At 37.4% G+C, this 14800-nt stretch overlaps 2 protein-coding genes across 3 annotated transcripts in view; one reads left to right on the top strand and one right to left on the bottom strand.

Moving 5' to 3' along the window:
• Nucleotides 1-490: 490 nt before the first annotated feature.
• Nucleotides 491-14800, bottom strand: part of LOC143888425 (UV radiation resistance-associated protein) — a 54757-nt gene continuing 40447 nt past the window's right edge. The window contains exon 7 of the mRNA XM_077392836.1: nt 491-844. The gene's annotated coding sequence lies outside the window, so the exon portion shown is untranslated. The remainder of the gene's footprint in view (nt 845-14800) is intronic.
• Nucleotides 1404-11151, top strand: LOC143888424 (uncharacterized). 2 transcript variants are annotated; one of them, XM_077392834.1, is made up of 9 exons: nt 1404-2128; nt 2267-2409; nt 3218-3315; nt 3587-3801; nt 4086-4838; nt 8933-9081; nt 9178-9399; nt 9550-9699; nt 10572-11151. In XM_077392834.1, exons 1-9 carry the CDS (start codon nt 1942-1944, stop codon nt 10935-10937), a joined length of 2283 nt encoding a protein of 760 aa, XP_077248949.1. In that variant the 5' UTR covers nt 1404-1941; the 3' UTR covers nt 10938-11151. The 2 variants fall into 2 exon arrangements, with proteins under 2 accessions (XP_077248949.1, XP_077248948.1); XM_077392833.1 differs by having other exon boundaries at nt 1404-2409.

The raw sequence follows: 14800 nt of genomic DNA, 5'->3' as shown, positions 1-14800 counted from the left end.
TATATATATATAGGGAAATGATTTCAGCGCTACCATGTTTTGATCAAGATGAGCGACCCTTCTTGTCGTTTAGTATTTTAAAAGCTTCTAAGAGCTTTTTGATAACTGTGATATTATTCTGACAGCACTTTAAATACTAAACGTTAAGATGATTCGCGCATCATTATCAAAGCATGGTAGTTAGGGGTGGCAAAATTGGCCGAACCGAACCGGAACCGAGCCTAAACCGAACCGAAAATTCGGTTTCGGTTTGGTTAAACCAAACCGATTCAAATTTCGGTTTGGTTCGGTTTTGGGATCAAACCGAACCGAAACCGAATATTTCCAATTATTATGAGTAAGGGGTGGCAAAATTGGCGGAACCAAACCGAAACCGAACCATTGCCACCCCTAATGGTAGTGCTGAAATCATTTCCCTATATATATTATTTATCAGTTCATATCATAATACAAGCAACCTATTTTTTATGGCTAGAGTAAAATAGCTGCAGAATTGCAATGGCATGTACAGCGCATTCCTCATAAAACAACAAATAAAACATTTACTTAAGAGTAATAAAATAAAGTTTTTATAAGAAACTATAAACATAATATAATAATTTCCCAGTACGTTGGAGGAGACACAACTGAACCCTGAGACAAGATCTACAAGTTCCGACTCTTTCAGAACCCAGACCAAAATCACAGTTTCCTAAGTTCCAAGAAACCTATTTAGTCCCTCGCAACCGGTAGAACAAGCAAACTGGGCAGCCTTTGAGGGTAAACCCAAGTTAGCAAGCTCCTTAACAAGCAAAGGTGTTAGCAAGAGTTTCAGTTTGACCCCCAAGTTTTCGATCGTTGACACCTAAATAAAACAAAAATAAAAACATCAGAGGAGACAGAACATAGTAATTATATTTCTTTAAGAAATCACTCCATCCATATCTGCAATCTTTCACTTGGTTGCCGTCTCCAAAGAAATCCAAACATAAGGTTAATATATGATTCCCAATCGACCTTGAAAGTAAAAAACGAATTAGCCTGTTCTACCAAAAAGTAATCCAAATCATCATCTAAAAGCCTCAATGGAATAATAATCTATTTCAAAAACTGGCTATAACAGCTGCATACAAATCATTGAATCCATTAACACAATAAAATAATGACACACACCCCATCAATCCATCCCTAAGTACCGCTTTGTATTGTAAACATATATTCATTCTCTTTGTCTTTCTTCAAATAAAATATGGTTGAAAACAGGTAACCCATAAAAGAAATCTACTTGCCAGCTAAAGCAGGCTTCACAAAACACTAGTTTTATCAGTTATCAGAATCTCCGCTTCCCTGTCGGTACAGACAAAAACTGAAAGGTTTTAAGCATTGAAGTTCACGTTAAATCATCTAAACCTAACCCTCCATCACTGAAAAACAATTCAGGCCTACATTTGGATATCCGAATATGCCATCGAACATGTACCGGAGATGCTCACCTGGATTCACCACCACCACGCCGCCTTTGCCAATTTCCTCCTGGACTTGCCTCTCAATCTAAACAAAACGATATCAATCCATAAGATTAGCAGAGCTGATCGGTTTCGGGCCTTCTTCATTCTGAAATCAGGTTGCAAAACTACCAAGCTAAGGATTAACAAGAGAGTATCATTCTTTGTTTTTTTTTTTTCCATTTTCAATCCCCCTGACATAAGTCAATCATACAATCTCAGAGATTTTTGCAAAAATCAATCTGGATTCCTGACAATTACCTACTGAGGAGAATTCCAGCATTTCATTTCTTAAAAACACAAAACTCCTGAGTTTCTAACCATCATTTCAACATCTGAAGACGAACCCAGAGCACAACTCAGCTATTTACTCTGTTCCATTAATACATGCCAATACATCTTTCTAGACTGTAAAGAGTAAAAACACATTCCAACAGCTTCTCCAATAGGCAGCACCATGTCACAGACGGCTCGACAAAGGGTGGTGGTGATCGAGGATGCATCGAGAGACATTAGTTTGAGCGCGCTCAAATGGGCCTTGCATGGCTTATCACTTAAGCCTGGCGACAAGCTCATATTGCTTGGAATTCTTCACCAGGTTAATACTACTAGTATGTTTCCTTTGAAGGGAGCCAAAACACTGTGTAAGAATTCATGCTTTTTCCATGAAATAGATAAAGAAAAAGACCATCAAACATGCAGAAGAGCTCACACCCAGGATCATGGCAAATCGGTATTTACTGTTGTCTTCTTTTTTCTTTCTTTTCTTCCCTTCTTTTCAGTGGGATATAAGAGCAAAGTAGACCCTAGTTCGATACTTGGAGGAAGCCAAAAAATTACCAACGAAGCAGTTGCAAAGAAGACAGAAGAGTATGAGAACAACATGGAGCTTTTGCAGATACGTAAACTGTACAAAATGCACAAGGTCAATACATTTTTACAGACTCCTTAGTGGACAAGTTTTTTTAGTTACTAATCCTGCTCTAGAAATGATTGGCTGATTGGCTAAGACATGAGTCAAAAAGCTTAGAATCGGCACTTCAATTGAGGTGGACGATTCTCCTGAATCTTTCTCAAAATGTAGGGGCCGTTTGGATACATGGATTTTAGAATCTTGGATTTCTTTAAAATCGTAGGTGGGAGACGAGAGAAGGAGCCATCATGTTCTGATTTCTCTCCCTTCTCTCCGTCAGCAAGAGAGTACGAGATCACGCATCATTCCAGGTTTTAGAAATCTCAAGATGGGAGAGAGATTTCTAAAACCTGGATTTCTTACTCAAATTCCAAGATTCTAAAGAGGAGCGAAACGGACGGTCTCCTTCTCTTGTCTCCAATACAGGATTTTGAGGAAATCCAAGATTCTAAAATCCGCGTATCCAAATGGCCACTTATGGTTACTGAAAAAAACCAAATGGAGAGACGAAAAGGAGTCATGTGCATACCCCCTCCCCCCTCTTGGGTTCTGTACACATGGGTTTACATTTTCAACCCAACTCCATGTTTAGGAATGAAAGAGTTAATGGATTTTATAAGGATTTTTCATGCCTAAGAGCACAAAAACTAAGGGCATATAACATAAAGGTGCTTCAGGCCTCATATGTCATACATATCTGCTCCCCCAAATTCTAGGTTATAGCAGGCCATACTGCCGCCATGTTTATATTATACACTAACTATTACATAGGCTGGTACTAATGTTTATTAAGTTGCCTATAACCAAGCAATATCATCAGATTGATTTTGATGTGTGGACGGTGTTGGCATCTTCACCGAAGGTAATTGCTCAAGAAGCTGTCAAAAAACTGCAAGCAACATGGATTATTCTCGACAGGTAAGTCAAGTCTAGGGGACAATTATGAAAAACTACTGAATTTCCTAATGTTTCTGTAATAGCTTGTATATTCAAAAAAGAGAATACTTAGAGAGAGAGAGAGAGAGAGAGAGAGAGAGAGAGAGAGAGAGAGAGAGAGAGAGAGAGTAGGTAGTGTTCAACAAGCTATTGCAATTTCATCCCAAAAGGTTATTAGGTCATATGATTTCTGCGGTAAACCACAGCACAGGGGATCTTTAATACCTTGATCCTGAACTCTGATTTTATACAGGCAGATGAAGAAAGAAAAGAAATACTTCCTGGAGAAGCTATCATGTGGAATCTCAAGGATGAAGCGTAACAACAGTGTTGAAAAGTTGAGGGGTCCTAAAACATCAGAAAACAACACAATGAACAATGATGTAAGCTGGAGCAGCTTTGTAACATATGATGAGATGTTACCAGGAACTCCAGATGATCTTTTCAGCTTGGAATTCTCTCCAAAGAGTAAGTTCAATCATCACATTTTCAATACTTGTATTCTCAAAATCCACAAGTTTGAAGTTCAGAAAAGATTAAGACTCATTTCATGAATTGCCCTTCACTATAACTGCAGAGCTAGGCTCCAACCAATATGTAACTATATTTCAATCAGATAATACTAAAGGAAGATGTATTGAAAACTAGTAGCCCATAACATCTGAATACAATTCTTTCTAGGATGATATGGTAAGATATGTATCAGAATTTGGGGCATCCCATATTCATTATGTTCCCACATTTTCTTTCAGAGTGCAGGAGCCCTACCAAGAAAAGCATAGGTGAAGAGTCAAGAACCGATAGTGAGAAAGGACCCCCATGGAATAGTTCAAGGATACCTTTGTTTTCAAAATCCATATCAAGTGATACCTCACTAAATACAGATTCAAGCCCGAACAGAAGGAACCATGATGCTTCATCAAGCTCAAGCTTCCATGAAGTAAAACATTCTCCCCTTCCTCTGCAAGAGGAAGAAAACTACATAACCACAAACAGAAACACCTCAGATGATGGATCACCAAAAACCACTTTCAAAAACCAAAAAATTGGCCGAGAAGAAGATGAAATATTGAATCAAAATGCAGGGCAGAGACAGAGAGGCAGGAATGATGATCAGGAGTTTTTGATGTTTGGACAGGCACAGTTAGAGAATTCTGTATGTTTAGACTGTGAAAATGGCCGACCAATGAGTGGATCAGTGAGGGAATTCAAATATGATGAGCTTCAAGCTGCTACAGACAATTTCTCCATAAAAAACTTTCTATCTGAAGGTGGATTTGGCTCTGTTTATAAAGGGAGGCTGAAGAATGGGAAGAAGATCGCAGTTAAACAACATAAAGATGCAAGTATGCAAGGAGAAAAAGAATTTAAGAGCGAGGTTCGCGTACTCAGCACGGCTATACACGAGAATGTGGTCAAGCTGCTGGGTTCATGCTCAGAAGGAAATCACAGGCTGCTTGTTTATGAGTTCGTCTGCAATGGTTCACTCGACAAACATCTCTCAGGTACCAATTGTACAATATCTTTTTTGGAATATTTTTGTTTATCTTTTTAATTGTACCAATTGTACAATATCTTTAACTTCAGCTTTATTCTTTTTCCGTGTGGCAACCTACTAAGCTAGCATGACCCATCTGTGATCCCAGTCTTTCCCTCCGTGTGAAGTCAGTCAGGGTTTCATTCTTATTTTCATTTTATGTTCTGCGGTAGATAAATTGTGGATAAAGGTACGGAAACCTTGGTGCTACTCAACTTATACATCTCAAATCAATGACCAGGTCATTGCAGAGCAAGTGTCTCTCCACATCATGTGGCGCATAGCATATAAATATTTATGTATCAAAAAAACGAAGAAACAAACTTTGGCATTATATTTTCCAATGCTCTATCTTATTTTCCTTTGGTTACAAGCAGATAATGTTGTCTTTCCATGTGAGACTTCATATATTACAAGTATGCCACTTTCTCCTAATGTAAGACGAGCCTCGTCTTAAATACATGAAAAATAAGAGTACACACTATATCGTAACATATAATGACAATGATAGGCAAATACTCTAACAGCCTACACCACTAATGAACTGTGAACCCTTTCTATATTTCTTTTTAACTATTGTCCATAACCTCAAAAATAGCATATCATAAGCCAGAAGTTTCAATATACTTGTTGTCATATTTTATTCTTCTATTTATAGCCATAATCAAAGTAAAAAAAAACAAGAACTGACATAAGGTTTAGTCGAAACAAGACCACAGGAACATATCAAAATATAAGGCTTGTGAAGAGATCAAGCTCATTCAAACCAACCAACACCCGAATCAGCGACTAGGGGAGACCTCCTTACCCATCACATTTTTATCAATGTCAAAGAATAGTAACTTTCTTCCCCGTGAAGACACCACCAAGGATTAAGAATGGTATACTAGTGTCATACAATATTCATTAGATGCAATGATGTATAACTTTTGGTTGAGAAAAATGGAAAATTATATATAAATGGGAAAACAGTTTCTGAGCTCGAGCTCAGATAAGCAACGTGATTTTGCTCTCCACTTTTGGATGGGTTAGGATGATCCTATGGACCTGATTTTTAGTACACACCCTATCTATGTAAGGGCCTTTCAAATGAATGCTTTGGATCACCCCAAAAATGTGGGCCCACACTGTTTTGGAGCTCTAGGTCAGAGCAGTTTTCCATATATATATATATATATATATATATATATATATATATATATATAGAGAGAGAGAGAGAGAGAGAGAGAACGGTTTCTACACACAAGTGTAGATAAGTTATCTACACACTAGCTTAAAAAACAGTGGAGGGCATATTGTTTGGGTGATCCAAACCATTCATTTGATTGGCCCTCACATAGATAGGGTGTCCACAAAAAATCAGCTCCATAGGATCATCCAAACCCTACGATTTGTGGTGGTAAAATGGACGTGTATAAACCTTCACAAATCTATCCATTTTTTGCCTCCACGGTTCGAAGGGTTAGGATGATCCTATGGAGCTGATTTTTTGTGGACACCCTATCTATGTGAGGGCCAATCAAATGAATGGTTTGGATCACCCAAACAATGTGGGCCTCTACTATGTTTTAAGCTAGTGTGTAGATAACTTAGCTACATTTGTGTGTAGAAACCGTTTTCTCATATATATATATATATATATATATATATATATATGAGTGAACATTTCCTACACACTTGTGTAGGTAAGTTACCTACGCACTACCTTAAAATACAGTGGGGGCCCACATTGTTTGGGTGATCCAAACAATTCATTTGAATGGTCCTCACATAGATAGGGTGTCCACAAACAATCAGATCCATAGGATCATCCTAACCCTACGATTTGTGGAGGTAAAATGGATCTGATTTTTTGTGGACACCCTATCTATGTGAGGACCATTCAAATGAATTGTTTGGATCACCCAAACAATGTGGGCCCCCACTCTATTTTAAGGTAGTGCGTAGGTAACTTACCTACACAAGTGTGTAGGAAATGTTCTCTCATATATATATATATATATAGAGAGAGAGAGAGAGTTAAGTGAAGCTACACATACGTGTAGCTAACTTAGCTACACCGACGGCTTAAAATACAGTGGGCCCACATTGTTTGGGTGATCCAAACCATTCATTTGATAGGCCCTCACATTGATAGGGTGTGCTAAAAAAATCAGCTCCATTGGATGATCCCAACCCTTCAAACTGTGGAGGCAAAAATGGACAGATTTGTGAAGGTTTTTACACGTCCATTTTTGCCTCCACAAATCGTAGGGTTGAGATGATCCTATGGAGCTTATTTTTTGGGCACACCCTATCTATGTGAGGGCCCATCAAATGAATGGTTTGCATCACCCAAACAATGGGGGGCCCACTGTATTTTTAGTCGTTGGTGTAGCTAAGTTAGCTACACGTATGTGTAGCTACACTTTTCTCATATGTATATGTATATATATATACATACATATATGTATATGTATACATACATATATATACATGTATACATACATATATATATATATATACATATATATATACATATACATATATATATATATATACATATATATATATACATATATATATATATATATATATATATATATATATACATATATATATATAGAGAGAGAGAGAGAGGAAAGTGAAGCTATGAGGAAAGTGAAGCTACACCGCCGGTGTAGCTAACTTAGCTACACCGCCTGCTTAAAATACAATGGGCCCACATTGTTTTGGTGATCCAAACCATTCATTTGATTGGCCCTCACATAGATAGGGTGTCCACCAAAAATCAGCTCCATAGGATCATCCCAACCCTTCAAACTGTGGAGGCAAAAATGGACAAATTTGCGAAGATTTTTACACGTTCATTTTTGCCTCCACAAATCGTAGGGTTGGGATGATCCTATGGAGCTGATTTTTGGTGGACACCCTATCTATGTGAGGGCCAATCAAATGAATTCTTTGGATCACCAAAACAATGTGGGCCCATTGTATTTTAAGCAGGCGGTGTAGCTTCACTTTCCTCATATATATATATATATATATGAGGAAAGTGTTGGTGAGCTTAAGCTCACCAAACTTATGGTGAGCTTAAGCGCCCAATCACATGGGTCCCACATTTTCTGTGGTGATCCAAACCATTCATTTGCAAGGCCCTATCATAGATAGGGTGTGTACCAAAAATCAGCTCCATAGGATCATCCTAACCCCTCCATTTGTGGAGGACAAAAATGGGCAGATTTGTGGACAAATAATGTCTGTCCATTTTGACCTCCACAAATGGATGGGTTAGGATGATCCTATGGAGCTGATTTTTGGTACACACCCTATCTATGATAGGGCCTTGCAAATGAATGGTTTGGATCACCACAGAAAATGTGGGACCCTGTGATTGGGGCGCTTAAGCTCACCAACACTTTCCTCTATATATATATATATATATATATATATATATATATATCGTATTTATGTTACAGATAGGGTTATTTATTAGAGGGAGGGAATAGAGAAAATACCATATATTTAAAACTCCCCCGCGTCATTGTCAACTCGCTTGAGTTGACTTCATTACACCTTGGCCCCGTTGTTGTCCAATTGCGCGTTTTGCTCTACAAAGTCAATCAAAACTCATTTGACGCTCTTGAATTATGACAGTGTCAATCTAGTATTTGATTGCGCCAGGCCAAGTTGACTAGGATTTGCTTTGGCCGTGTGTTGGCCTGCATCTGTGTTTTGAGACATTGGAAAATACAATGTCTACAGAATAAATATGCCATGTTTGTGTATGTAAGTATATTGGGTCAAAGAAGTAAGTTGAGACACATGAATCATTTTATAGCTACCGGCCCAACCCGCATTTTATAGCTTGCTCCAAAGAATTCCTATTCAGCCAATTATTTTTATTATATTAATCTATACCATAAAAGGCTGCTACCACAACCCTCAAGGCTACATTTGGCTTTAGCCATCAGCTCCTTGCTTACATTTTGCTAGCAATTTGTAAAGATAAGTTGTTGTCTATTCCACCAGAAGTTAATAGAAAGATCCAACTCTATTCTCAAATTACTTTAAATGATGCAGAACACAGCCCCAGACCTCTGAGTTGGACAGATAGGATGAAGCTAGCCGTGGGAGCTGCTAAAGGTTTAAATTATCTGCACGAAAAAAACATTATCCACAGAGACATGAGGCCGAACAACATTCTTGTAACGCATGACTATGAACCATTGGTATTAATCTCAAACGGTTCAGTTCACATGTTAGAAAATCAACCCAAAAGGGAAATTGACAAGATTTTCCACTGACTTCACTTTATTGTTTACTAGCTTGGAGATTTCGGACTTGCAAAAACTCAACAAGAGGGCTTGGATCACTCTTCAGACACTCGGGTTGTTGGAACTTTTGGGTACTTAGCACCTGAATATGCAGAAAGTGGGAAAGTTTCAAAAAAGACAGATGTATATTCCTTTGGCATGGTTCTATTACAGCTGATCACTGGTCGGATGACAACGGACAAAACAATTGGGGAAAAGAGTCTTGTCGGATGGGTAATGATTTTATCATTCCATTCTTTTACCATGATCAACACAATTCTGGTAACCAGATATCTTACAAAACCACCAAATTCTATGGGAAAGATGAGTTTTATCTTTTATTGGTTTTGCTTACATGGTGTTCTCTAATCATATTTAATGCAGGCAAGACCACTTTTGAAGGAAAGAAAGTACCATGACTTAATTGATTCTAAGATTGTAGATTCACATGATGTTCACCAGCTCTTCTGGATGGTTCGGGTAGCCGAAAAATGTCTCAGTAAAGATCCTGACAAGAGGCTACCCATGGAAAAGGTAAATCTCAAGCAATGAATCTAAACACAAGCATCCATGGCAATAGCAGTAGGAGAAAGAATGGATTAGGAAATGCCCCTAAAATCTGGTGGATAGATACACAAGGGAAATAGCTAAATTTGAAGGATATTCCCGACCAAAATTAACTTAATTGTTAGAGCAGTGATATACTATGAAAATGTAACAATCTAACGACTGAGAAAATAAACATTCTGCACACTAGGACTTCCATGCTCTAATATGCACCTATTTGATTAGACCATTTATATTTAGCAGTGCCCATGTTTTGGGTCAAGTCAAACATTGGTGTACAATAAAGATTGTGGCCTCACAATTCTTGACTGGAATGGGCACCAAAGGTCTCTGCCCTCCCAACCCTGGGATATATAGAGGGGAAAGACACAGCTTTTGTTCCTTTTTTTATGCTGCCAAAGAGTTAAAAATAAATATTGATGGTGAATGCCTGATGAAACTGATCGGATCATGCAAGAATGAGGTTCAAATCTCTTGATCATCATCTGTAAATATCACTACACTTTCACAGGACACATGGTAGTGATAAACAGCTTGTCTTGCAATGACCTTATCTTGGATTTCAAATAACTTATGTTGCCCCATCCCCACAGTGGCAACAACCAGACTAATATATAGCACAATAAACTATGCATTAGGATCTGTGGCGGACTAATATATAGCACAATAAACTATGCATTAGGATCTTGGGGGGGGGGGGGGGGGGGGGGGGGAGGGAATAAGGGCTAGATGGGTTCCAGGAAAAAGAATATTTAGATGAAAAATAGAATTTAGACGGTTTGGATTCTTCTGAGGAAGGATTGTCTAATGGGTTTATTTCTTGATTGGTATAACTTTAGGTGGTGAACATATTAGAATGTGTGAAGGATGGACGACCAGTTAATTGGATTGAAGATTTCTCCTCAGCACACTCAGACTCAGCCAGTACCATGCCAGAGACCAGTAAATCAAAAGGTGAAAATGAAACACTTGCAAAGGAAAGGCTTAGGACAGACATATCGCCAATAAGTAGCAAGACTATAAGAAGTGAAATATTTTCATCAGCATCTTGGACAAAAACCCTTTCTATAAGATCAACAAGAACATCTACAAGTTCTGAAAGTTCATCTCCGGCTGCTAGAAAAAGTTCCAGAAAAAGTTCCAAAAAGAAGAGAGCAAAATCTGGAAGCCAATCTCAAATCCCTTATGGCGAGATGCTCTCTTAATTTTATATGCCAGAATTTTGTGCTTGGATGTGCATTAACAATAGTTCTCATGTCAGAGAATCCATTATTTTCCTTCGTTGAATGATCTGATGGAAAATTTTCAGTTTTATTTATAAGCAGGTGTAAGCAGCCAATTCAAAAAATAATCATACCAAAAAAAAAAAATTCTCCCTTACTATGGTTTAATGAAAAATGAAGCCAAAGGGTTCACCCATGTTCATGGAGATCAATCTGCCAAATACCTTTTTTTAATGGTCAAAAATTTGTATTAAAGGGACCAGGGCCCAACGACAGAGATGGCTTTAACTTTTAAGTATAAATCAAATACCCAATCTGACCTTTATTCTTCTTCTTTTTTTAATTTCTTTTTTTTAATCACATGTGATTATATTTGCATCAATCCCTCATCCTTGGGGAAGAAATCTTCCTTGAGTTCAAATCTTCAAATACGTACGTCTTTGGCGCAATGCCTTGTAACTCCTCTATCGAAACAAATGCCTTCGCTGAATTTGTTTCGACCAATTCCATTACAAATTCCGCCACCATCATCAACCATATATGCTTCTTAAGGGCAAGGTTTTAAATTTTGGTTTTCGTCAGCACAGAAACTGGAATATTTCGGTTTCGGTTGGAAATTTCGGTGAAAATCTTGTAAAATCATGGAAACGTATGGAAACATATATGCAAATGATGAAATTTTAAGACGAAACTTTGGGAAATGCTAGAATAAGTACAAATACATACTAAGCAACTATCATATAAGCAAGAAAGCCATCTACAATGGCTTAATCACATCAAACTCCTAGTGATATATGTTGTCGTACGTGTTTGGAACAATGAAGTCAATAAAGTAAAATGTAATTAAGTACAAGAAAGTAAAATGATCAGTCTCCCTCCAAGGACCCCAACTCTATGTCAATACCACAGAGTTACAACATATTATTGGTTTCATGCCGATTTGACATCCCATGCATAAGATACAATTACTTGTGCAATTCCATGATGCTGCCTACCAAATATCATTATATACATTAATAAAATGAAATGAATGCAAAGTAAAATGGCTTAAAAAAATATATCCTCTTTCTGTGATTAATCAGATACTCATAGTTTGTATGATGCCTAGGTTTTAAAATTTGAAATTCCCTTGACTCTTCACATTGAAATGAAAGTTGGCTCATCTTCGATTCAACTAGGATGAGCCCACAAAGCATGTTAACAAAGATTAAAAATCTTAAATTTTTTCTCTAGGGTTTTACAGAAAAATTACATAGAAAAGCAGGAAAAACATGTTTCCTTAACTTGTAGTGATTTTTGGATTTACAGCAGATTAAGGCAGATTTTTTTTTCTTTTTTAGTTTTAAGTAAAAATAGCTTGATCTGTTGTAAATCATAAAATATTTCCATTTTTTGTCGTTTCAACCATTTCAGTCAAATTTTGGGAATTTCGGTGGAAATAATGAAGTGGAAGGAATCTATTGCGATTTTGTTTCGATAGATATGGAAATAGAAATGTTTTGGTTGTTTTATGTCGGTTTCTGTAGAAATTTAAAATCTTGCTCAAGGATACCATCGATATCTTCTTCCCTTATGGTGCCTAGATAAGGACATGGCTTTAGATGTCCCCGAAATTTTCCTGAAATGACCAAAATGTTTCCATTTTCATCCCCACCGAAACGAAATCCACATGGTTTCCTTTTCGTCATTATTTCCCCAAAAGTTTGACTAAAATTCTCCAAATTCGTCCAAAATGGTCGAAACGACAAAAAAATGGAAAGATTTTATTTGCATTTCATTTCTTTGATGTAGAGAATGATATTTGGTAGCCAACATCATTGACCTGCATAGTAAAGCAACCGTATCTTATGCATGGGATGTTAGATCAGCATGGGATCAATAATACCTTATAACTCTATGTGGTATTGACATAGAATTGGGATCCTTAGAGGGGAAACTGGCCATTTTACTTTCTTATACTTAATTACATTGTACTTTTTTTATCGACTTTACTATTCCAGACATGTGCGACAACACATGTCACTAGGTTTTGATGTGATTAAGCCATTATGGATGGCTTTCTTCTTATGTGATGATTTCTAAGTATGTATGTATCCTTCTTCTAGCATTTTTCCCAAAGCTTCATCTTAAAATTTCATAATTTGAATATGTATTTTAAAAGATTAAAAAATTTAATCATTTGCATATGTTTCCATACATTTCCGTGATTTTATAAGATTTTCCACTGAAACCGAAATGTTTCCATTTCTGTACTGACCGAAATAGAAACCGAAATTTAAAACCTCGGATAAGGAAAGAAATATTTTACACTAAACATATCATCAATACCCAAGTGCTTGGCAAAGTTTTAAATTACTCTACTAAAACCAAGATGAAATGACCGAAATGTTTTTGTTTCCATCCCCATCGAAACACATACCAAAAAACAAAATGCAAAGTAAAATTAAAAACCAATAGTGTATTACTGGTATGCTATACCGGTATCTCTTACATAATTATATTTATATGAATTGCATGTGAAATGTGGTGTATTCTGTGTACATATTTATATGAATTATATGAGAAATGCGGTATGGGTTGAATTATCATATGACATGCACGATAGCACATGTCGCCAGGTTTTTTATGTTAAACCATTATGGGCGTTTTTTTTGCTTATGTGGTGAATTTTTATTTTATGTATTTGTACTTTAGCGCTTCTTGAAGTTTCATCTTAATTGTCCATCATCTGGATATTTTTCCTGTCCATCATTTGGATATTTTTCCAAACGATTCCATAAATTTGCAACATTTCCACCCAATTTTCCAACCAAAAGCGAAAAATTTCTATTTCCATGCCGACCGAAGCCAAAACTGAAATTTAAAACCTTGGTGCTCGGGTAGTTGCATCGTAAGCATTGTCATTGATTCACTTCAACACGTTAATTGATGGCCACATGAAATGACCTCATAATGTGTGGAAGCGGAAGCTTTTTATGCCACGTAATGCACTAAGGCAAAGGGGGGTGTGGAAAGGGATGGAAAGAGATGCAAAAGGAGAGAAAATGGGATGTGGAATGATGGAAAAGGGGATGGAAAGGGATGTGGTATTATAGGAAGGGGTGAATTTTAGTCAATCAAACGAAGAGAAAGGGGTCAATGGTGGTGTAGGGACCTATGGGTGTCCAGTTAGGTGTAAAGGGGTGTTACGATTGGCAAGAAAGGAGTTCTTGGGTGGTTAAAGGGAAGGGAAGAAGTGTTGGATTTGGTTAAGGTTGACGCAGTTAAAGAGGTGGAAGTTTGGGGAAGGTTTGGTTTTGGATGGAAGGCAAGTGCAAGGCTCAAGTTGCTCTTGGTTAACAACAAATCAAGATCACAAGGCCGTCAGGATTCTAGTTTAAAACCTGGTAAGGGTGGCGAGTGGGATGTTGTGGTTGAGAACAAAAGTAAGGGGGCTTGGTATGCGACCTAAGCAAAGAGGGTGGTGTTTTTTGCAGGGCAGCAAGGTCTCTCGGTTGGATGTGCACTTGCAGCGAACTGAACATTCAACTAATCACCTTTTCCTTGTTCTGATGCTAGCAAACCAAAATTGATTAGTCTTTATGGACTAATGTGTTGCCTTGTAGTGATGTGCCTTAAATAGGAATTTGACTGTTCAATCCAACTTAGCACAATTCAACTCTACGCATTGCTTGAGGATCAACATGCACAATTGAAACAAAGCAGCTTGCGAGGCATCATCCTTTGAACTTTCCCTAGCACAAAGCTCTAGTCGAAGATCCCACAAGCAAGCCCTAAATCAAATTGAAGATCAAATGAAGGCTAAGTTCATGAGAAGAGCAAAAAATTGTTTTTATGGTAGATTG

This window comes from Tasmannia lanceolata, unplaced genomic scaffold (assembly GCF_043159265.1).
Source record: "Tasmannia lanceolata isolate RefF3 unplaced genomic scaffold, GAP_Taslan_0.1 ptg000012l, whole genome shotgun sequence".
In the NCBI taxonomy this organism is placed as follows: Eukaryota; Viridiplantae; Streptophyta; class Magnoliopsida; order Canellales; family Winteraceae; genus Tasmannia; species Tasmannia lanceolata.
This window is presented reverse-complemented; position numbering and strand designations above follow the sequence as displayed.

Coding starts and splice junctions, on each gene's coding strand:
- LOC143888424 (XM_077392833.1), top strand. CDS start 1,942: ATGTCACAGACGGCTCGACAAAGGGTGGTGGTGATCGAGGATGCATCG. Junction 4,839..8,932: donor ACTCGACAAACATCTCTCAG/GTACCAATTGTA, acceptor TAAATGATGCAG/AACACAGCCCCAGACCTCTG. Junction 9,082..9,177: donor CGCATGACTATGAACCATTG/GTATTAATCTCA, acceptor ATTGTTTACTAG/CTTGGAGATTTCGGACTTGC.